The 22,005-nt window shown below is 46.7% G+C and overlaps 1 protein-coding gene across 3 annotated transcripts in view; it reads left to right on the forward strand.

The window, feature by feature from the left end:
• The first annotated feature begins 4,447 nt into the window (after positions 1-4,447).
• Galnt10 (polypeptide N-acetylgalactosaminyltransferase 10) overlaps positions 4,448-22,005 on the forward strand; it is a 252,371-nt gene continuing 234,813 nt past the window's right edge. For 2 of the 3 annotated variants that reach the window (XM_074057059.1, XM_074057061.1), the window contains exon 1: positions 4,450-4,672. In XM_074057059.1, the coding sequence (XP_073913160.1) occupies positions 4,514-4,672 (159 nt within the window). In that variant the 5' untranslated portion in view covers positions 4,450-4,513. Of the gene's footprint in view, positions 4,673-22,005 lie in introns of all 3 variants that reach the window. The other variant, XM_074057060.1, reaches the window with a different exon arrangement.

The raw sequence follows: 22,005 nt of genomic DNA on the forward strand, positions 1-22,005 counted from the left end.
AGCCAAGAACACCCCATAGGAAAGGTTTTATATCCTCATCAGGAAGGTTGAAGGACTGCACCTGTCACCTCTCCTCTAGTTAAATCTTCCTGTTACTGATGACAAGATGGAAAACTGAAGACCTAGCCAGAGAATAAGCAGCTTGTTAAAAAATAAAAAAAGGCAGTAATGCTGGGGAGGTGGGAGCAGAGAGGAGACACTCAACATTTGTCAGATACATGTTTTAATCCCTTTCTTTGTGTCATGCATAAATGTGCATATTCCCGGTGTGGGAATATGGCAGTGTATGGGCAGACAAGAAACCTGCCCAAGGCACATAACCCATATTTTATTTGGAGCAGCCCAAAGGCAAACAGGTAAACAAGCAAATAACTGAGACTGTGGCTAAAAGGGACGTACACTGTGAGGAAACCACAGCAAGATATGCTGGGAAAGAATGTTTTTAAAAGGGCTCTGTGAAGAGGTGACATTTAAACAGGGACCTGACAGATGAGAGGGAGGCCAGCAATGGAGGCAGATCCGGGAAAACAGCTGCAGAGGCAACAGCTAATATGAAGGTCTCAGGGCTGGAATAAGCATAGTGTGGTCGAGGCTCAGGAGGAAGGCATCTATGGTTGATTCCGAGTGAGGAGAGCAACAGGAAATGAGATCAGAGAGGGACAAGCCAGAGCAGAGGGTTTTGCCCTAAAGTGAAATCCTGTCCCTCCATCCTCAGTGATCTATTTGTCCTGAGCTTTTATTTCTCCCTCAGTTACCAGTACGTCCACCAGACAGGGTCAGCTGTAAGCCCTTTATCTCATTTAATGCCCAGTACAGGCCCTGTACGAGGGCTCAGTTTGCAAGTTAACAGTTTTGGTTCAATTTCATTCAGTGGCCAGCTCAGTTTTCCCAGGAAGGATAAAGCCCCAGGAGCTCTTTCCCTGCTGGGTACATCTCACATTATAGAAGGTGATCAAAAAGGCCTAGGATTAAACCCGGGTTCTCAGGATAGAGTCCCCACACCAGGCTGGTGTCCAGCATTTATCAACAAGTGACTCTGTGAAGACCTAAGAAAAAGCTCAAATCCAATTTCTTGCAGAATCCTTTAGAGAGCTAGAGGAGGGGGAGGGAAGGAGAGAAACACCAAATATTTTCCCTCCTTTTATGACTTTAATTGCTATACTTCATTCAACCAATAATTATTGAGCACCTACTGTGTGTTATATGTGGGAGGGTTGTAAGTTTAGCTTCCCATGGTTGAGAGGGTATGAGCTGAAATGCTTGGTCCAGGGAAAGGGGACCCTTTTTGCAAATTCTTCTGCCTGGAAGGAGTGCCAGTTTTCTGATTCTCAATAAAGGGAAATGAGTGCTGACAGAGGCAGGGGGCGCTATAGAAGGACAAGAAAATACTAAGTTCCTGCTTGCTTAGAGCTCACACTCCAGAGAGGAGACCCAATTCAGACCTGCTCTGAAGAAAACTCAAACAAATGGATGTGTGTGTGTGTACGTCAGTTGATATTTTAGGACAGCTGGTCAGGGAAGCTCTCATTGAGGCAGGACCTGGGATCTAGTTCCTGAGAGAATGGAGGGACCCATGTAAAGGTTTAGAGGAAGAAATTTCTAGACAAGGACACAACAAATTTGCAAATTCCCCGCCCAAATTGTCAACTTGGTATGTTTGAGAAATATAGCAAGACTAGTGTAACTAGAAGGGAAGGAGAAAAGGCAAAAGCTAGAAGTCAGGTCAGATCACATGGGCCTTAAGGGCTGTAAGGAAGGTTTCTCATGGATTACTCTAAATGTGAAGGGACACAGGTGAGCCCTGGAAGCTCAGAGACCCTGTGTCTATGAAAGGACCACTCTGGCTGCCCTGTTAGCAGCATTGTACTCAGTGGTGTGGAGGCACATAAAATAATTCTGCAACATTATCTAATTACATAAATACTGTAGTAAAAAAGACATAAGGTTGTTCACAATAGCTGGAAGGTAGAATCACCTCAACTCAGATGTCTTTCTAGGGATGAATGGATAAACAAAATGTGGTATATCCATACAATGGAATATTATTCAATCTTAAAAGTGATATTATGACACGTTATGACATGGATGAATCTTGAAAATATTGTAAGTGAAATAAGCCAGATACAAAAGGAATCCACTTACCTGAGGTACCCAGAACAGTCAAATTCATTAAGCAGAAAGAATAACGGTGGTTGCTGTGGTTGGGGGAGGTGGGAATGAGGAGTTGGTGTTTAGTGGGGACAGCATTTCAGACTGGGATAATGAAAAAATAGAGATGGTTGCACAATAATGTGAATGTACTAATGTCAATGAACTGTACACTTAAAATGGTTCACATGCTAAATTTTGTTCCGTACGTTTTATCTCAATAAAATTTATTTTCAAGGATCTAGAAACAGAAGTGTGGGCATCTTGCTAGAGCTAACAAGTACAAAGGTCCTGAGGCAGGAATGCACCTGGCATGGTCTGAGGAACAGCAAGGAGGCTAATGTGGCTGAGCACAGTGAAGAGAGTAAAGGGGAAGGCTTAGTCATATGGCCTCCTCCTTTTAGAAACCCAATGGCAGGCTGGAAGCCACAGCTGGGATTTGAGCAAAGGGGTGATAAAAACCTAACCTTTGTTAAAACAGGATCATTCTGGCTGCTGCATTCTTTAATGAGTCCCATTTGCAAATGGGAAAAGTTAATTACCTCACAGGCACTAAAAGTGGAGATGCATGTCAAGGCTTTTACATGTTTCCTGGCACTAAGTACTTAATTAAGGGTAGCCATTGTCTGGACAGAAATCCAAAGAAAGTCCCTGAGGAAGAGTTTTAGAGGATTTTGTAGAAGAGGTGGCGGTTGAACTAGTCGTGGAGGATGCACAAGATGCAAGCTGACACAGTTGAAGAAGAGAACTTTCTGAGTGCACGGATCTCCCTGATCAACAGCACATGCAGGAAAACACAAAGCCAGAACCAGGTTGAAAAGGTAGGCCGGTAGACACCAGAAGAGGTTTGACCAGCCCCAGTACCATCCCAGGAGTGTGAACTCCAAACCTTGGAAGTTTTGGAAGAGACCTTAGACCTGAGCTGTGATGTCAGGAAACCATACCCTCATTGCTCAGTCTGGTGCTGGAAGACCTGGGAGGAGAAGATGGTGATCCAGGGCTGGGAGCCGCTAGCTACATGGGTCAGTGGCCTATCTAGAGAAGAAGAGAATCAAGAGCGCACGCGTAGAGTGCAGAAAGGAAGGCAGGGGAGGGGCTCCTTCCTCTGCACTCAGGTAAGTGATGAGCGTCCTGAGGGGTCCCAGACTTCCCCATCCGAGGCCAGGTCCATGGCTCAGACACCCCGACCTCTTCAGAGCCCTTACCATAGCTGTGCACTCATTTTTGCGTCTAGGGCTACCAAGTCTTTCATGTTTCAGCTCCCAGTCGCCAGGGCTCGGAGCTTTTTTTTTTTTTTTCACTTCCTCCGGGAGCCTGGCAGAGTATCTGGGAACACAGTTAGCGCCCGTCCGCCCATGATTTGCTGAGTTGCTCAATGGGAGACAGACACTGACAGGAGGTTTCGAGAAAGGGCTCCGTAGCCACAGAGACACACGTGGGACTGAAGGCATTCCTACTAGAAGGGGACTGGACTTGGGTAAGCCACCGAGAGATCACCTCCCCACCGGTTTTGCAGGGACGGGCGACACAGCACTCTATAGTGTATGGAGGGCGTTCACACCTAACGCCAGGGACCTTGGACAGAAAGAAAATCAGGGCCGGTTGGCGGAACAGTGTGCACTGAGCACAGTTATGGTCCCGTTGCGCAGCTGAAAACACTGAGTCCTCGGGGGTAAAGCATGTCCTTGGGGCCCAGCCAAGTGGGGAGCCTCAGCCCCGGGCGCTGTAGGTGCTGAACCCCACGGGGCTCCAGCACTATCTGCGTAGCCCCAGGGAGCTCGCAACCTCCGGCTGCAGTCCGCAGCAGAAGTCGTCAGAGGGGTGCTGGGGTCCTGTGGCGCACTCAAACGTACCAATACGCACCCGGCGAACCAGCACCCAGCTCGGACCAGTTAGCGCCCAACTCCTCAACTCCGGCACTTTCGCAAAGCTCTGGCGGGCGGGGGAGCCGCGGAGGAGCGGGACGCACCATCGCGGCCTGGGGAGGGGGTTTCCGACGCGGGGCCTCGTCGCGCTCCGGCGCATAGGGACAACCGGAGGAGGACGAGGTCGGAGGCACTGGCTCTCCACAGCGGACCCAGGGGAGGGTGGCGTGAGGGGCGCGGCTCGGCCGGGCCCGAGGGCGACGTTGGCGGCGGCGTTGCCCCCACCCGTGGCGGCGGTGTAATGGCAGCGCCCGGCTCCTTGGCCGGCGAGCGGCGGAAGTGCCGCGGAGTTGGAGCGGGGCCGGCGCCGCGGCCGCTTCTGCTCGCCGAGCTTCTGCTGCCGCCGCCGGGCGGACGGGCGGACGGGCGGACGGGCGGACGCGCGGAGCTGGGGGCGGTGCGGCGGTGCCGGCGGGTCGCGGCGGGGCTGACCGGCCCCGATGAGGCGGAAAGAGAAGCGGCTCTTGCAGGCGGTGGCGCTGGTGCTGGCGGCCCTGGTCCTCCTGCCCAACGTGGGGCTCTGGGCTCTATACCGCGAGCGGCAGCCCGACGGCACCCCCGGGGGGTCGGGGGCGGCGGTGGCCCCAGCTGCCGGACAGGTGAGTGCCTCAGTTGCTGGGAGGTTGAATTCACTTCTAGCCTTCAGTTCCTTGCTCCACCTTCCCTTGCCGGTGTCCTCAGAGGCAGCCCCGGAAGAGTCTGCGCTTTCCATTTTTCGGACGGGAAAATTAAGGCTCAGCGAAGAACAGGGACTTATCCAGGGTCCCATTCTAGTTAGAGACAGAGCTAGAAGTAGAACCCCAGGAATTTCTTTTTCATACTTTACCCTTCTTTCTGTTGCCCTCTGGTTTCCCCGACCTCTTTCAGCATTCTCTTTCTTGGAGAATCCTATCTGCATCCCTCTGTCATGGGATGATTCCTTCTGCTGTAGTAGTAGAGATGCTAGGCCTTGTATTTGGTGCCCAGATCATCTCTGTTCTCCGCCTTCCCGACATATACACCTGCTGATCCTGGTTGTTCCTACTCAGGTAAGTCCTTTTCCTGTTTTCCCACCTGCACAGGGACACCCGGGCCTCCCACTTCTCTTCTTCCATTTGTCCGTGCTCCCTCACCATCACCAGCCTATTGCTTTCTCAGGTTCTGTGGGTTCGTTGGGGATGCAGAGATCATGCTCCTCCTGGAGTTTCAGGACCCTGGAGGTGGTATAGAGGGTGAGCTCCTGCTCCTTGAGCAACTTGCCAATCTGGTGGAGGCTCTGAAAGAGGAGCCCCCAAAATATCCCAGAACTATTGCTATCTAGTGCCCTGAGGACAGAAAAGCACATACTTTCCTTGTCTCTTCTGGACTGATTAGATGTGGTGTTTCTTGGAGCCCAAACTGGGATCATAATTCTTTTTGCCTGTTTTGAACTCACCCACATACATTTGTGTGTGTGTGTGTGTGTGTGTGTGTGTGTGTACGTGTGTGTACACTTGCCTGTGCATTTGGATTAACTGCTTCCTGATAGCAGAAACACTGTTATATTTCTGACTCTTCCAGCTCATGGCAAGCAAATGTATGCTTGAACTGTTTCATACAGTGGGACATTTCAGATTTGCTGACAGGATTTCCCTGGTCCCATGGGAAGCGGGTAATTTGTATATCAGGGTCAGACTTGACTGACTGTTGACTGGCCTTGAGGGAAGAGCTGACTTTTTGAGGTTGATGGTTTTCCCTTCTCCTCCCAGTATCAGGCTGCTGTCTGAGCACTCTGGCATCCTGAGCATAGAAGGCTCTTTGCTGTAGGGATGATCAATTTGAGCTCAGCCCATCACTGGTAATTGTTGCACACCATCCCAGAGGGTCTGGTTAATCTGTGTAGTAGATTTTACCCTTCAGAAACTGAGGAAACTTAGGAAGCTCCTCTCCTGAACTCTGGTAGCCATCGTAGCCCTCTCTCCCTTAAATTCTGTATCTATGTGGGTATTTCCTCCATGAAATCCTCTGTTTCTACCCAGTACCAGCATCAAGGTTAGGAGGCCAGGGTTCTGTTCTCAGTTCTGCCATTAACTTGCCTTATGTTGATCACCTCCATTCTCCCTTTCTGAGCCTTACTTTCTCCATCTATCAAATGTGATTATTGCTCCAATGGCAGCATTCTCTCATGCTATCAGTGAATCAGTGGGGAGTAAAATAGACCACTCTTTCTCCTGAGTCAGGGTCTCTTGTAGCATCCCTAAGTTGCAGGGAGGGGGAGACAGGACCGGACTGAAGGCTAAGGGAGTGTGTCCTGCCCAAGTGCAACTTTCCTGTGAAATAGCTGTAGCCAGATCTAAAATAGCTTTTGATATTCTGCCTCTGCCTGAAGAAAGCCCTTGTATTTCGTTTGCTGTAGATGCCAGAGACATCCTGATTTTCATTTTCTATAGACCCAGATGTGTAGAGAGGTCAAGGTTAACTGCCAGTTTGGCCTGTGCTTTCAAAGTAAATTACCCTCTGTACAAGAGGGTATTGATGGAGTAAGTCTTTTGGGCAGAGGGAGAGCATAGCAACAGCTGGGTGCCACTGAGAGCCCCTTTCTGAAATGCACAGATCGGCTCATCTGGGCAGGTCTAATTCTTGCTCAGTTCTTTTTCTCTGGAATAGCATAAAGACAAGAAAGAAGTGATGAAGGGGGTTGGCATGGGGAGGGGTAAGAGAGGATTGCCAACTGATTGTCCTTGCTTTAGAGAAAAGCTCTTTGTGTCCTAGAAGCAGCAGAAGGGAGCTGTTTCCCAATGATAGGTTCTTCTAGGTGCTATAGGATTCAGCATTCAGCTGCTGCCTTTCAGGAACATTCTGCCAAATTTCCACACAGCCCTTTTGTGTTCCACTCTCCTGCAGATGCACAGCCCTGGGCTTGGCCTCCAGTCAGTCCCTTGTTTGAATGTCAGCTGGCCTTGAGCAAAGAGGCCGACTTCTTCCATTCCTCATCCCAGTGCCCTGGAACATGCATGTAACACATCAGGCTACTATCTGAGAAATACAGCATGGTGCACACAGAGCTGTTGTGAAGGGCTGACCAGTCCTGAGCTCAGCCTATAATTATTGAGAACCATTCCAGAGCATCTTGTTGATCTTTGTTGGCAGAAGTAATTGCAGAGACTTTGGAGGGAAGTCCGGCAGGACTTTGTCCAAGTGATAAAGTATATTCCTTGTGGGTTTTAGAGAAGTTTCTCTGAGGGCAACATACCCATTGTTTGTACAGTCCTCTAATTCCTTGATTTTGCCACCGGATTGAAAAATAGTTTCAAATGAAGAGCATTTATTATTTGTTAGAATGTAAGACACAGAACTGCCATGCCAGTTCATCCTGGGTGTGCCTCTGGAGCGTGCTGGGCATCTGATTTATAAAGGACACATAATGCTTCTAGGATTTCCACATTCATCTGGTCAGACAGCTGGCTTCTCTGAAAGCTGCAAAACCAAGGGAGAAAGCTAGCCTTGAAGCCATCTTTCAATTTAGGGCTTGCTCTCGCTTTCCTAGCCCCAATCTTCCTAACATCTTGGTTTAATTCTAGAATCTGTTTCATGTTCCAGGCTTGGGAACTGGTTATTAAAAGTGCATGCTAGGAAACTTGATGCACTCCCTCTCCATTTCTGAACCATATAATCTCTAGTGAGAAATGACTTCATTGGATAATAGTGCCTGTGGAATAGAAATTGGTGGGATAGTAGAATGTCAGTGACTTTAATTTTCAAGTATTGGGAGTTTTTCTCATTCAGAGCTGAACTTTATTCTTAGAACATCCAGAAATTAATACTTCACCCCCTTCTTTTTGTTTTGTTTTTTTTTTTCTTTGTCCATCAAAAAGTGCCATGGAAATTTGCCTGGAATGATTTTATTTTTTACATGGGGCTGGTATCCTTTAGATTGCTAATTGCATCTGTCTTCTTGCCCAGGTGTAATCTGATGCCACTAGGGAAGGGTTGATTTACCAGAGCAAATCTGCCTCCTTGTGTTCTTCCTCCTTGTGGGCTTGCTGTCTGCCAAGGAGTCCCACTGATGGGGGCCTGGCTTCTGGCCCTCTCTCCTGCCCTAAACTCACTGTGTGACATCAGGAAAGTGGTTTAACTTCTCTGGTCCTTGGGTTCCTCATCTGAAAAGGGAGAAAGGCAAATGTGCGTCATAATGATGCCTCCTTTCCTGTGACTAGGGCAAACGTTGCTTCAGACTATTTCTCAACACTGCTACTCCAGCGGAGTTAATGGCATTGGAACTTCTTTGTGATGTAGGAAACAGATATTTTGTTAGGGCTTTTCCAGGCCTAATGTCCTGGGGTTATGTGAGTTTGGAAGTACATGTTGGGAAGGTCTGAACAACAGGCCTCCAAATCTGACCTGTGATGAGGCCCCAGTTTAAGGGTTTGTTCATATTCTAATGCTTTATTTCAGGCTATAGTTAAAAGATATTCAGCCTTTAATCTGTTGGCACCAAAAATAAATAATGGAATTAGGAATGAAAAAGGAAAGTCCCATGGGAAAGATAACCACTGAGCTTGCTAATTGCTCCTCGTCCACAGTCAGCTCTTAATATAGACATGGCATATGAGATGTTATCACTGTATAAAAAAGTACCTGGAGGTGAACTTGGCAGCTGGAAGTATGTCCTACAGCAGCTAAATGCTCCTGATGGAATTCGCGTGTCTTTTGTATTTTCCATATATCTGACCCACTGCATCACATACATTTTGTCAGAGTCAGTTAGAGAAGGACTTGAATAAGAGTCTTGCTTCTCCAGAGAACCACCATTCTCACATCCAGTAGATGGGGAAAGGAGGGAACCTGTACAGGTCTCAGTTCCCAAGAAGTCACTGTCTGACCAGATAAATGCAGAAATTCTAGAAGCATTATGTGTCCTTTATAAATCGGACGCCTTGTGCAGCTCCAGAGGCATGTGGCTTCTCCACCTGGAGCTGTCTTGAGGCAGTGTCCTCTTCTAACACGTTGCACATGGCTCAGCACTTCGAAGACAGTCAGGATGTATTTGCTGAATGATTGAAAGTGTTTGGACAGGCTGGGGGCTTCAGAAGTCATCTAGTCCAATCCCCTCATTTTGTATTATGAAAATAGACCAGAGAGGGGAAATCACTTAAACAGGTTCTCACAGGAGGAATACAGACCAGAATGCAGTGCTATCCAAGTTCTTGCTCTGTTTTACCATGAAGATTTTGATCCTTCTCTATTGTTATTTTCCCTGTGAGTTGAAATCAACATGTCAAGTTTGGAGATCAGTACTTATGAGACCAATTAACCCACCTGGCTTTTTTTGTGGCTCCATTTTGTAAATATTCTTCCTAACCTTTTATACTTTTAAGGTAAGTAAGATGGATTAAACTTGAAGGTGGCAAAGGGATCCAGCACCAGAGTGAAGAAATTAGAAGGGTGTGTAGTATGTGGCACTATTCCTGCTATCCATGGAGAATAGAGCTAATTGATCCTAAGAGCCACCTCACATTCTGTATCAGTTGCAAGTAGCAGTATGAATTAAGTCAGATGGGATAAAATGAGTTAGGGAATGTACAGGCTTCTGTTGGCTTCAGGTGTGGTAGGATCTAAAGGTCTGTGGTAATATCAGGGCTCAGGCTTCTTTTCTGTGGGTTCTCTTGGTTCTGTCTTCATATGTCAGCTTTGTCCTTGACTTAGCTCCCTTGATAGCAAATATGATAGCAGTTCTTTCAGACCCCATATCCATACCTATTTTCTACAGGAGAGAGTCCATTTCCTCTGGTTGCTTCTATAGAAGAGAGAAGAAGCATTTTTACTATAATAAGGTTTAGCAAGATTTCCTTAGATCTTATTTGTCCAGTTTGGATTTAACGTGCTCAGATGCATTCACATCTACCTGTCAGGAGAATGGGCTTTGCTAGTTGACTTAATCCACCTTGGAACTTGGTGTGGGGTCAGGTTGCCCAGACTGTAGAAAGATCAGTTCCCCAGAGAAGAATCTGGGTGCTCCTACGGAGTGGAAAAGAAAGATATCTTGAGAAGAAGCCCTGTCTACTCCAGAGCCCTGTAGACACAAGTATCAGACTTGGCAGAACACCTTGAGAGAATACTTCTTTGCCACCCTGGACTTATTGTTGAGCCTTGAGCCTGTGGCCTGGAGGTCTGTATCCTCATCCATCCCTACCACCCCTGGGCTGAGATGCTAACCGTGCGGACCTCAGTTTCTTACTGGGGAGAGCTTGGGTGCTAATGCTTGCCAATACGCTGTGGAACTTTGAGATAAGGAGCAGTTAAAAGCTGTCTTTGTTTATTCTTACTGGTTCTGCAGCCACCTTCCTTTTGGCTCATAGATATCCTGAGACCTGCTCTTCCTCGTATACACTGAAAGTCAGCTCATTGAAAATTTCTCTCTAGCTGAAAAAGAACTTCTGTCTCTTCAGCTTCGACTTTTTTCTGCCTGGCCCTCTTAGCTAGAGGGGGCGGAGTGTTCATACTTTGAAAGCTAGAGGAAGCTAAACAATTCCACTTGCTGTGGTGGGTGGGTGTGTATTTATGCCTGTGTAGCTTTCTCTCCATGTGGCTCTCTCCTCTCTTATCTTTTCTTGGTTCCTGTTTGCTGCCCTCTGCTGAGTGCAGATAGGAGAGAGAAGGGAAAAAAGCAGGCCTTTTGTTTCTTCCCTTTGGTTTTGAGAGAATTCTGAGCTTTAAATGGTGAATTTTCTTCCACTTTCTCAGGTGATAGAAGTCACAACATAAAATGATACTAATGAGGATGATGTTGATGGGGATGATAATGAGGAGGATGTTAGTAGTGATAACAGCAGTTACCATTTATTTAGCAGTACTTGGCTAAGCCCATCACCCTTATGTCTTATAACATACTCACTGGTAGATTGAAGGTGTGGCTCAAGTGGTAGGGTGCTTTCCTTGCAAGCACAAAGACCTGAGTTCAAATCTCAGTACTACCAAAAAAAGAATAAAAAAGTATAAGCCACAGGTAAATAATCACAGGTTTAAACAGGTGGGAAGGAAGGAGGAAGCCAAGCTCACAGAGATGCAGATATTGTACCCAGGATGCACAGCTTGTAGTGATGGAGCTAGCATTTGAGCCTATGAGTCTCTGACCCAAATGAGCCCTCAATTCCTCCATATCTGAATAGAACAAAGGACCTGTTTTCCACCCCTGTCCCTCCACTCCCGCCTGTGGGAACCTGGATGTCTGAGCAGAGGGAAGAGACAATTGCCCTACAACTGAACCTCTTTAGTAGCCTGTGAGGTCACTTGGTAGTAATGAGACCTTGTAGAGGAACCTTTGCCCCACCCTGCCCCATCCTTCCTGCTTTAAGACATCATGGGGACAGTGCATATGGCTCTAGTTTTGGCCCTACACTGCTTTATTCAGATCCCTAGGCCTGGGCAAGTCACTTGACCTGTGTGCTTAGAATTCCTTAGTCTGTAAAATGGAAATAATGTTAACTATTTTGGGGTTTCTTTTGCAAATTAAATGAGTCATGGAAAACAAACCTGAGCATAACACTGGGTACAGAACTAGAGTGATTTGCAGAACAGTAAATGTGGCTGCAATGTTGCTATTCCTGACTTGCACAGGGACTCGCTTATTCTGTGGCAGGAGCAGGGAGGGATGTAAATGTTGTCCCTTTCTGGAAGGTGAGACCTCTGAGGTTAAGTGAAGGGTGGGCTCAGTCTCCAATTATTGCTGTTGGGAACGAGGGTGTGCATGCAGACTGCTCTTCACTATTCCCTGATTCTTTGGAACCCAAAGCAGTTAGTGATACCTACTTCCCACCTTGGGGATCACCCAGACCGTTTGCATTCTAGATTCAGCTCAGAGCTGCCACCTCCAGCAAGTGTGCTTTGCTCACTCCGTCCCCAGGAGTTACTCACTGTCTTAGCTCCTCTGAGCCTCAGTTTTCTCATCTGCCCATGTAGATCAGAGTCCCTTCAGGGGGGCAGCCTAGGTGAGCACCCTTCTCTGGTGGCCCAAAGCCCTTCATATAAATCTATCACGCAATGTAGTAAGGGTTTCTAAATCTGCCCAAGTTGTGCTTCCTGAAGACAGGAACTCGCCTCTGTGATGATCCCTCTCATTTGCCCAACATCTTTGCTGAATGACAGGGGCAGGAAGCAATGTTCTCAGTAAGTGCTGGAGGAAGGCAGGGAGCCTGGCCTTGAGGAATGGGACTTCTGGAGCTTCAGGGTGCTTCCAAAGCTCCAGCGAGCCTGGAGCCTTCTTTCTTCCACATCCCAGGAAAGACCTCTCCTTTTCCAGGGGCCTTCTCCACTCTCCCCAGGATGCCTCAGAGTGCTGCCTCCAAGCCTCTTTTTCCTGGGGAGTGTCTTTGTCCACAACTTTTCATGCTACTTGTGAGTACCGGTAGGGGCTCCTTTGGTGTCTGGGTGAAGTGACACTATATCAGATGCCCAAAAGCAGGTCAGGCTCAGAGTCTAGTGGGTCTGAATGATGTACTTTGGAGTCTCTCTGCGTGGGTTCACGGATGGGCCAGGTTTCTGGAGTTTGTTTTCCTTGGCTGCCCTTTAGGGTGGGGCTCTGCCTTCCTACTGTGGGGCAAGAATGAGAACCTATAATCAGGAAAGGGCTGAGCTAGGGGCCTCCTGGGAAAGGTGGCATATGGAGGTGTTATGAGCTCTTCCTTCAGCACAGGGACAGTGTAGAACTGGGAACCAGGCTGAACTGATTCCCAGGCCTCCCTCTGCCACTTGCAGGACATTTCTGTCTGCCACTTTGAGCAACCACCACTGTGTAACCTTGGGTGAGTCTAGAGTACTGCCTTCTCCTCTCCCTGGGATGTGAGGAGGTCACAGGGGAAGCTGAGGACCTATGGGTCTGGGGCTTGAGTTAGTTGCTATTGACTCTGCAAAGCTCTCCCTTCAGCTGAGTGCCTGGCAGCAGTGCCTGGACGGGGAATACAGATGGTCCTATGTACTGCCTCAGAGTGGACAGGCTCCCAAGAGCCCGTTTGCCTGGGTTGTGTATTTGTATAGGTTTCTCCTGTGGGGTACAAATGTTGCCTCAGGAGGTGGGCTGCTGAGCACAGAGGACTAACTGGAGCTTCTGGAGGAAGGGGGTTTCTTAAAGGGAACGGGTTGGAAACATCTGGCAGGGGTGTGTGAAAATGACTTCCCGCTGCTGTTGGGCATTGTGTGTTCTCAACTGAAAACTGTTATTTCTTGCCTCTTTCCTCCTAAGTATTGATCAGAGTCAGCTGCTGACTGTTAAAATGTATAAGTGTGTGTGTGTTTATTTGTGAAATAACCAGTCTCTAAATTTGCTACTTAACTTTAGCAAAAAGTTAGAGATTCTGTCCTTGAGCACCAGGGTCCATAGTTTCAATTCTTGGTTATTTTATCAATAATAAGCCTTAATAGTATTTTCTTTAGCAGTCTTCTTTTATTAATTCACTTGACCATTACTTTTAAAGAAACCTTTAAACCTGTGGACCAGATATAGCCCAGAGGTATGTTTTGTGTGACTTACCCAATGCTGGCTCTTAGATGGTTGGATGTCTTTATTTTTAAATGTTAGCAAGTTGACAGTTGCTAAACATTGGACTCTTGTTCATATTTTTAGGAAAAAATTTATTTCTGACTTTTTTGGGAAAAATAGGAAAGCCTAGCAACTGAACCCAGGTCTAAGAATTGCAGGTTCTTGGTAGCAGCTGCTCCCTCTGGGCAGGCCCCAGCTTTCCAGCTGGATACAGCCCCAGCCATACTTTGTGATCTCAAATCTGAGTGCTTCTTGCAACCAGCCTGGCCTGGGGAGACATTTGAGTTTGGAGACCTACTTCCTCACCTACAGACTTCCAGTTGCTTTTTTATACTTCCTAATGGAAGCAGAGCAGGGCTTATGGTCCCCTCCTTACAGGCTTAGAAACTGAGGTTCATAGAGCAGAAGTGACACAAGTAGTCACAGAGTCAATAAGTCAAGGCTAAGACTTCTGATTCTAATATACTTTTCAGAGGGAAAAAAGGTGATTACTTGGGGAAGTGAATGTGTTATCTTTGGCCATTGAACTGATTCACTGAAGTTTATATATGTTTTGAGCAAATTCCTGCTCTAACTCAGTCCAAGAAACTACTTCCCTTGCTTCTCTCTCTCTCTCTAGGCCTCTGAATTTGAGGCCCACTGTCTAATGAAGCTTGTTCCAACTACATCAGGGGCTGCTATAGGTTTGTTAGCAACCACGTGAATACAGAATCCACTTTGTTTTCTGCCTTGTGCTTTCTGGCATGTTAGGAAACTCCAGAATGTGCCTTCTTAAGTTTGGGGGAATGTTAGAATCCTAAAAAATGAGAGTGAAGACAGCTTTCTAAGCAGAAATGGCTTATGCTACATTCCTTTTTTCAAGAGGGCCTTAGAGGCATCGCGGGCATTTCTGGAAAAGAGAAAGCTTATGTGCAGGTAGTTGGGGCCCCCAGAGCTCACTGAGTGAGGCAGGTCAGCTAAACATAGCCATGGGTGTCTGAGTACAGGGCTCCTTGGCCAGAGTGGACAACTGCAGCCATGCCAGTGTTCAGGGATCTTTCCTTAAAGGCTTCAGGGGCTCCCGGTATGTCATTGGTGTGAGACACAGGTTGGGTGGCAATAGTCCTGAGAGTTCACCATGTCTTTGAGCCCTTGCTCCCTGGCAGTGAGAGCAATATTTATTTATTTGTTTATTTATTGAGCTCTTATTGTATGCTATGCACTGTGCCCATCTCATCTTAGTCCTGTGACTCCATGACATGAGTGCTCTTACTGTTGTCATTTTTTCAGATGGGAAGATGGAGGCTCCAAAGGCCTAAGTATCTTCCTAGGCCTGCCCAGAAAATGAGTGGACTTTCCCATATAACTTCTGGCCCTCAGACTTGAATATTTAGCTTCCCTGATTGACTCCCCAGGGCAAGTCATATAACCTTCCTTGGCCTCCATTTCTTGACCTGTAAAGTTGGGGTTTATCTGCCTGGCATTTGAGCTGAGAATAGATAACAGATTTGTCAGTTTTCTAACCCATTGCTCTTCTTTCCCTACTGCCCTTGGGATAGTTGTCACATACTGTGCCATGGAGCAAGTCATCTTTCCCACTATGGTGCACCCGTCTGCTTGTGGGAACAGGGTCTCCAAGCAATGTCATCCTGCAGATGTAGGGCAGCCCTGATCTTCCTTCCTCCAACCTGGATCCCACTGCTCTCCACTCTCCTGGCAGCAGGAGAGGCAGCTGACAGTCCTGCCACCAAGACCCTGCCAGGGAACAATGGAACACATTAAGAAGGCTGTCAGGTGCCAAGCCAGAGGTATAAAAGTAACATTTGATTAGTTTCAACCTGAATTGTCAGGCTTTGCTCTCTTTTTGTCTGTAGCAGTTGAAGGGCATAAAAGCCCTGGTGTGGATTTCCTCCCTTTGGGCTTGCAGGGGTTCTCTTTGACTGTGAGTCTGCCTCTTTCACCTCGTCCTGCTCACAACCCTTTCCAATCTCTGTGTATGTTTCTCCTTCACCTCCCCAACCCTAATTGTCTCTAAGCTGTGTGTGTCACTTACAGGAAGTAAGATGAAAGATGAGACTAAAGAAGCCAGAAGCTACACTCTGGAATTCAGAAGCTACACTCTGGAATTCAAGAGTGGAATTCAAGGGATTGTATCTTTCATCTTGTGCAATCTTCCTAAGCCTTCTCCCTGCCAAATGGGCAACCATCTTTAAATTGAACACTCCCAATGACAGGAAACTCACTCCATTTAGCTCAGCAGGGTCCTAGAGTGACTTAGAGGCTATCTTGGATACCCTCTACTTAGCCCTCCCAAATCTTTCCACAGTAGATCAAATTCATTTCTGTCTCTTGGAAATGCTTAAAGAGTACAAGTTTAATGGTATGTTGTTAATGGTGTGTGTTTGCCATTGCTCTTGGCAGAGGGAAGTAATGTTGAAGGAGCCTTCCCAGTGGGACAGTCTCTTAGGTTAGAGAGACAGGATCCCAGAGAACTGCCAGCTGCCGTGTGAGCCTACACTTCCTCTTGTCTCTAGAAAGCTTCATTCCCAAACTTGGCCAGTGTGTTTTATGTGATTGTTTAGTCCAGAGAATAGTTTGGGTTTATGGACAATAGTGTCTTTTTCAACCACTCAGTTCTGCCATTGTAGTGTGAACATGGTCACAGACAGAACATAAATGCATGAGCATGCTGTTTCCCAGTCAAACTTTATTTGCAAAAACAAGCTTTTGTTTGTCAACCCCTTTTCTGGTCTCTGCCTGGTGGGGTAGTAAGCTGTGAGCCACCATGATTGCTGCAGCTATGAGTAGACCCCTGGCCTGGCAGTGCCTCAGTTTCTTTATCTGTAAGTTGTGTAAGTTGGGAGGATGAGTTCTAAGGGTCTTGCCAGCTCTTGACACTCAGTGATGCCCTGAGTTCTCCACTGAGTCTGGCACATGCACTCCACCTCTGAAATTGATTCTAAATTCACCCACTTCCTTCCATTTTCCTGTTAGCCTATCATAGCTCACCTGGATTCCTGCCATAGCCTCCTGGCTCTTGTCCCCACTTCTGCTGAAATCACAGTCCATTCTTCACACACAGCCAGAGAATATATTTATGAGCAGAATTAGAGGCTCCTAACATCATTCTGAGTGAGGTTAGCCTGGCCCAAAAGACCAAAAATCATATGTTCTCCCTCATATTCAGACATTAGATCAAGGGCAAACACAACAATGGGATTGGACTTTGAGCACATGATAAAAGCGAGAGCACACAAGGGAGGGGTGAGGATAGGTAAGACACCTAAAAAATTAGCTAGCATTTGTTGTCCTTAATGCAGAGAAACTAAAGCAGATACCTTAAAAGCAACTGAGGCCAATAGGAAAAAGGGACCAGGAACTAGAGAAAAGGTGAGATCAAAAAGAATTAACCTAGAAGGTAACACCCACGCACAGGAAATTAATGTGAGTCAACTCCCTGTATAGCTATCCTTATCTCAACCAGCAAAAACCCTTGTTCCTTCCTATTATTGCTTATACTCTCTCTACAACAAAATTAGAAATAAGGGCAAAATAGTTTGTGCTGGGTATTGAGGGGGTGGGGGGGAGAGGTAGGGGGCGGAGTGGGTGATAAGGGAGGGGGTGGGGGCAGGGGAGAGAAATGACCCAAGCCTTGTATGCACATATGAATAATAAAACAATAAAAAAAAAAGAATTAGAGGCTTCTGTCTCTTTTCTAAAACTCTTCAGTGGCTTGCCACTACTGTGCTAAAAATGCCTACAAGTTCAACCTTCTAGGTTAATTCTCATTCTGTTTCTCTTCCTGCCATCACACTGCAGCCTGTTGCTGCCTTACCCAGCAGGCACACTCCTCCCTCAGGCCTTTGCCCAGGGATGCTCTTCCCAGCAGTTGTTGCCGCTTGTTCCTCCTCAACTTTGAGGACTCAGCTCCTGTGTCACCTCCTCAGAGGAGCACTGACTGAATTACATTGCTTATTGGTTTATTTTTCTGCTTTTCTGCTTTAGTACTACTAAGTACCATATGGGAAGGATCCTCATTTGTCTTATTTACTACTGCCTGTATAGTGATGGCACAGAGTAAGTGCTCAGTAAGTTTGTTGAATGAATGCATGCATGCCTGTGTCCCTGAGTACCCATCCAGGTAGAACTGACTGCTGCACCTTCCTTTTGCCATCCCCTGTGTTTTTTTGGATGCCATTCTGAAGTTCGCGTTGGGAGACACTGCACACTTTCTCCCTAGGGGGCTGCATTCTTGTACTTCCTTCTTTGGATCAGAGTGCCTCAGAAGGGTGAGCTCCCTAGAGAAACAGCTAAAGGACTGTTGGTCAGAGCTTTGAGACGAAACTTCCTCACTGTTATTCACGTCTTTCCATCAACAGCATTCCCTGTCCTTGCCTCATATGGCTTCATTGGTAGTGTATCTGGATGATCTATTTAGTTCTCTCCCTTCAGGTGGTCTTGAGAACATGAAGTGACCTCTTTAGCATTGTTTTTCCCTTAGTTCTTGGAATGTGGACCCCTGCTCACTTCTTTTGGGGGAAGTGTTTGCTGCAGGTGCTTTGTCAGTTCAGAGGGGGTCTCTTTTTTTTTTTTTTTTATTCATGTGTGCATACAAGGCTTGGGTCATTTCTTCCCCCTGCCCCCACCCCCTCCCTTATCACCCACTCCGCCCCCTCCCTCTCCCCCCCACCCCCTCAATACCCAGCACAAACTATTTTGCCCTTATTTCTAATTTTGTTGTAGAGAGAGTATAAGCAATAATAGGAAGGAACAAGGGTTTTTGCTGGTTGAGATAAGGATAGCTATACAGGGAGTTGACTCACATTAATTTCCTGTGCGTGGGTGTTACCTTCTAGGTTAATTCTTTTTGATCTCACCTTTTCTCTAGTTCCTGGTCCCTTTTTCCTATTGGCCTCAGTTGCTTTTAAGGTATCTGCTTTAGTTTCTCTGCATTAAGGACAACAAATGCTAGCTAATTTTTTAGGTGTCTTACCTATCCTCACCCCTCCCTTGTGTGCTCTCGCTTTTATCATGTGCTCAAAGTCCAATCCCATTGTTGTGTTTGCCCTTGATCTAATGTCTGAATATGAGGGAGAACATATGATTTTTGGTCTTTTGGGCCAGGCTAACCTCACTCAGAATGATGTTCTCCAATTCCATCCATTTACCAGTGAATGATAACATTTCGTTCTTCTTCATGGCTGCATAAAATTCCATTGTGTATAGATACCACATTTTCTTAATCCATTCGTCAGTGGTGGGGCACCTTGGCTGTTTCCATAACTTGGCTATTGTGAATAGTGCCACAGTAAACATGGGTGTGCAGGTGCCTCTGGAGTAACCTGTGTCACAGTCTTTTGGGTATATCCCAGAGGGGGTCTCTTAAAGAGAAGGTCTGCTGGCCCATGAAGTGGATAAATTGATTCATGGATTGCATTGTTTCTCCCAAAAAGGTGTGTTGCAGTCCTAAACCCCAGTACTTTAGAATGTGACCTTATTTGGAAATAGGGTGATTGTAGTTTAACTGGCTAAGATGAGGTCAGACTGGAGTAGAGTGGGTCCTTAATCTGTGCATGACTCTTTGAGGTCATTTTAAGAAGAGGTGAAGAGACAAAAAGGGAAGACAACCCTGCAAAGGTAGAGGCAGAGATTGGAGTTATGCTGCTGTAAGCCAAGGAACACCTGGGGCTATCAGAGGCAGGGATAATTATCTCAATCTCTTCCAGCTACTTCCATTCCTTTTTAATTCTTGGAAAAGATGCCCTTTTCCATGGAGGATTAGCATATCACACTGCCCTTATGCATGCATTCTTTAACTAAAGCTACTCGCCTTCCTGATTAAGTCTTTCTCTCTCTCACTCTCTGTGTTTCTCAATTGCAGTGTCTCATTTTTTTCTGAGTTCCAACCTCATTGATTTCAACAATTTATTTTTGTTCTGGGTCCCAACTAAATTGATTTGGGAGATTACTGTATGATAGGTACAAAAAACAGCCACTGCCTTCAGAGCTCCTAATCTAAAAGGGGGGTATAGATAAATTCACCATGCTGTAGCACACAAAGCAGGACACAGAGTAAATCACAGTCTAGGAGAAGACCAGTCAAGTGTTGTGGGGTACCAAGAAGAAAAGATCACCGTACTGGTGGAGGTCAGAAAGGGCTCTGCCAAGTGGCAATTTTTAAAGTGGTTCTGAGGAAGGTTAAAACTTTAGCCACAGGTACATAGTAGGGTTGGGCTGCTCAGTGGCAGAAAGGAGAGCCTATTCCAGCCACAGTGGGTGAGATAGGCCACCAAAACTTCAGATGTCTGCTAGAGAGTAACTGAAGCACTAGCAAGGGCTAGGTCACAGTGCTCCAATTGTGGGGCTGCGAGGCTGGACTTCAGGAGGCAGGAGAGCTGTGGATGGTTGTGAGCAGAGTTGGACTGGAGCAGGGGTATGCCTCTAAAGGTAACTGCAGGAGGTAGAGCCAGGGAGACCAGCTATTGAGGTGGAGGGAGAAAGAATCCATGCATCCATTTGCTGTGCCCACCTGTGGTGGTCTTGATGCTATGCTAGACATTGATGCAATAGAGATTCATAATATGCAACCTCTGAGCTCAAGATGTTCTTAATAGTAGCAATTGCTGCTGGCTGTTTTGCCAGGTGCATTTTAAGCACTTCGCACAAGTTGTTATTCTTAATCTTCACAGCAATAATATATGGACCATAATTACTCCCATTTTATAGATAAGGGCACTAAGCTTGGGGGAAATGAGATGTTTCACCCAAGATCACACAGCTGGCCACTGAACAGCTGACTGGCCTTCAGAGCTTTGAGCCTTTAGCCCCCCAGAATGCAATGGGGTCTCTGGTAGCCATAGGCACAGGGTTATGTGTGAGTGCATAGGAGAGCCAGTGAACCTGGGTGGCAGGGGGGCAGGAAAGGCTTCCTAAAGGAGGAAACCCTGACTTACTCTTTTCAGATGGGGTAGAGATCTCAGAGATTCTAGGTAGAGGGGACAGCACAGTCCAAAGTCCTAAGTGAGCAACCTAAACAGGGTATTCAGGCTCAAATTTAGTGTCACTGGCCCCTAAAATGTAAACCCAGGAGTAGGACTGGGAGAGACTGGAATGCAGGGGGTAGGAGGGTAGGTCCATGATATAGACTGCATCTTCAGGTCCCTGGAGTACGAAGGTATCCAGCAGAGAAGTCATGCAACCAAATTTGCTTTCTCAAGAGTGCTGAGGTTCATCATTGAAAGAGGACCATGAAGTCAGGTGTCAACCACTCTCAAGTGTTTGCACCTGGCCCAGGTGAGGCAGAGTAGCCCTGGGAGAGGCCTTGAGAGGTCTAGGGACTCCAAGCTGTGACCTGGAAGGCTCTGCCCACTGTGTGGCTGCTATTTGGGTCTGTAATTCTGCTTGATTCAACATGTCAGTTATCTATCACTTTCTGACTGAATACTGAATGTGCCTCAGGCTGGCTTTCTGCTAAGTACTTGACATTCCTAGAGGAGAGGACATGGTTTCTGCCCTTGAGGACCAGCTGGATTGCTAGATAGATGATTCCAGGGCAGGGGGGTGCATGCAGTTGGTAGAATAAATTCGGACTGGGAGCACATGTTGTAGCCTTCAAACTGTTTTCCTTCACTGCCACCTCTCTTCTTGCCCTCTTCCTGCCTTACCCTTAGGCTTTTAAGGTCACAGGTTTGCCTGGGTTTGAATCCCAGCTTGACCTTTTACTAGCTGTGTTTGGTTATGTTCTTTAATCTGTTTTCTCATTTCCTCCATTTAAAATTGGGCATGGTAGAGCACTTGCCTAGCATGTGTGAGGCCCTGGTCCCCAGCACTGCACAATAAACAAACAAAAATAAAAAATAAAAATGCTCAGAGCACTTGGAATAGTGTTTGGCACTTAGTAAGTGCAATATAGATGTCATTATTATTCTAGGTCTGGGATATCTTAGTCAAAGTCCGCATTAAGCACATTTTAGGATTTAGATTTACATTAGTTAGGGTTCAATTGGGAGAGAGAAATCACACAGTAATTTCAATACCAGAAATTTAATGTAAGAAGTATTGACTATAACAGGAGATTAGAACAATGAAAGATTGTCTAATAGGAGTTAAAAGGGCTCCATAGGACATAGGGATATCAGATATAGGAGCAGCCAGTTCCCATGGGGCTGAGATGAGTGTCCAAGGAGCACTGTCACCCATGGCTGAGGTGAAAGTCCCAAAGAAGATCTTCTGCCCTGGCCTGAGGTAGAATTTCCAAGGTAGAGACTCTGAAGGCTGGCAAGCCATGCTTACTCAGTGAAAGAAAAGTTGCTGCCTTAGCACACATGCTGAGCTTGCTGGAAATCCTCCTGCTAGGGTACCAGGGAAAGAAATTCATGCTGAGGTATCTCACAGAAGGCATTCTACTATGAAACTACCCACAATAACAGGTGCTGGGGAAGCTCCTGGCACTGGATGCTG

Source organism: Castor canadensis, chromosome 16 (genome assembly GCF_047511655.1).
Source record: "Castor canadensis chromosome 16, mCasCan1.hap1v2, whole genome shotgun sequence".
Taxonomy (NCBI): domain Eukaryota; kingdom Metazoa; phylum Chordata; class Mammalia; order Rodentia; family Castoridae; genus Castor; species Castor canadensis.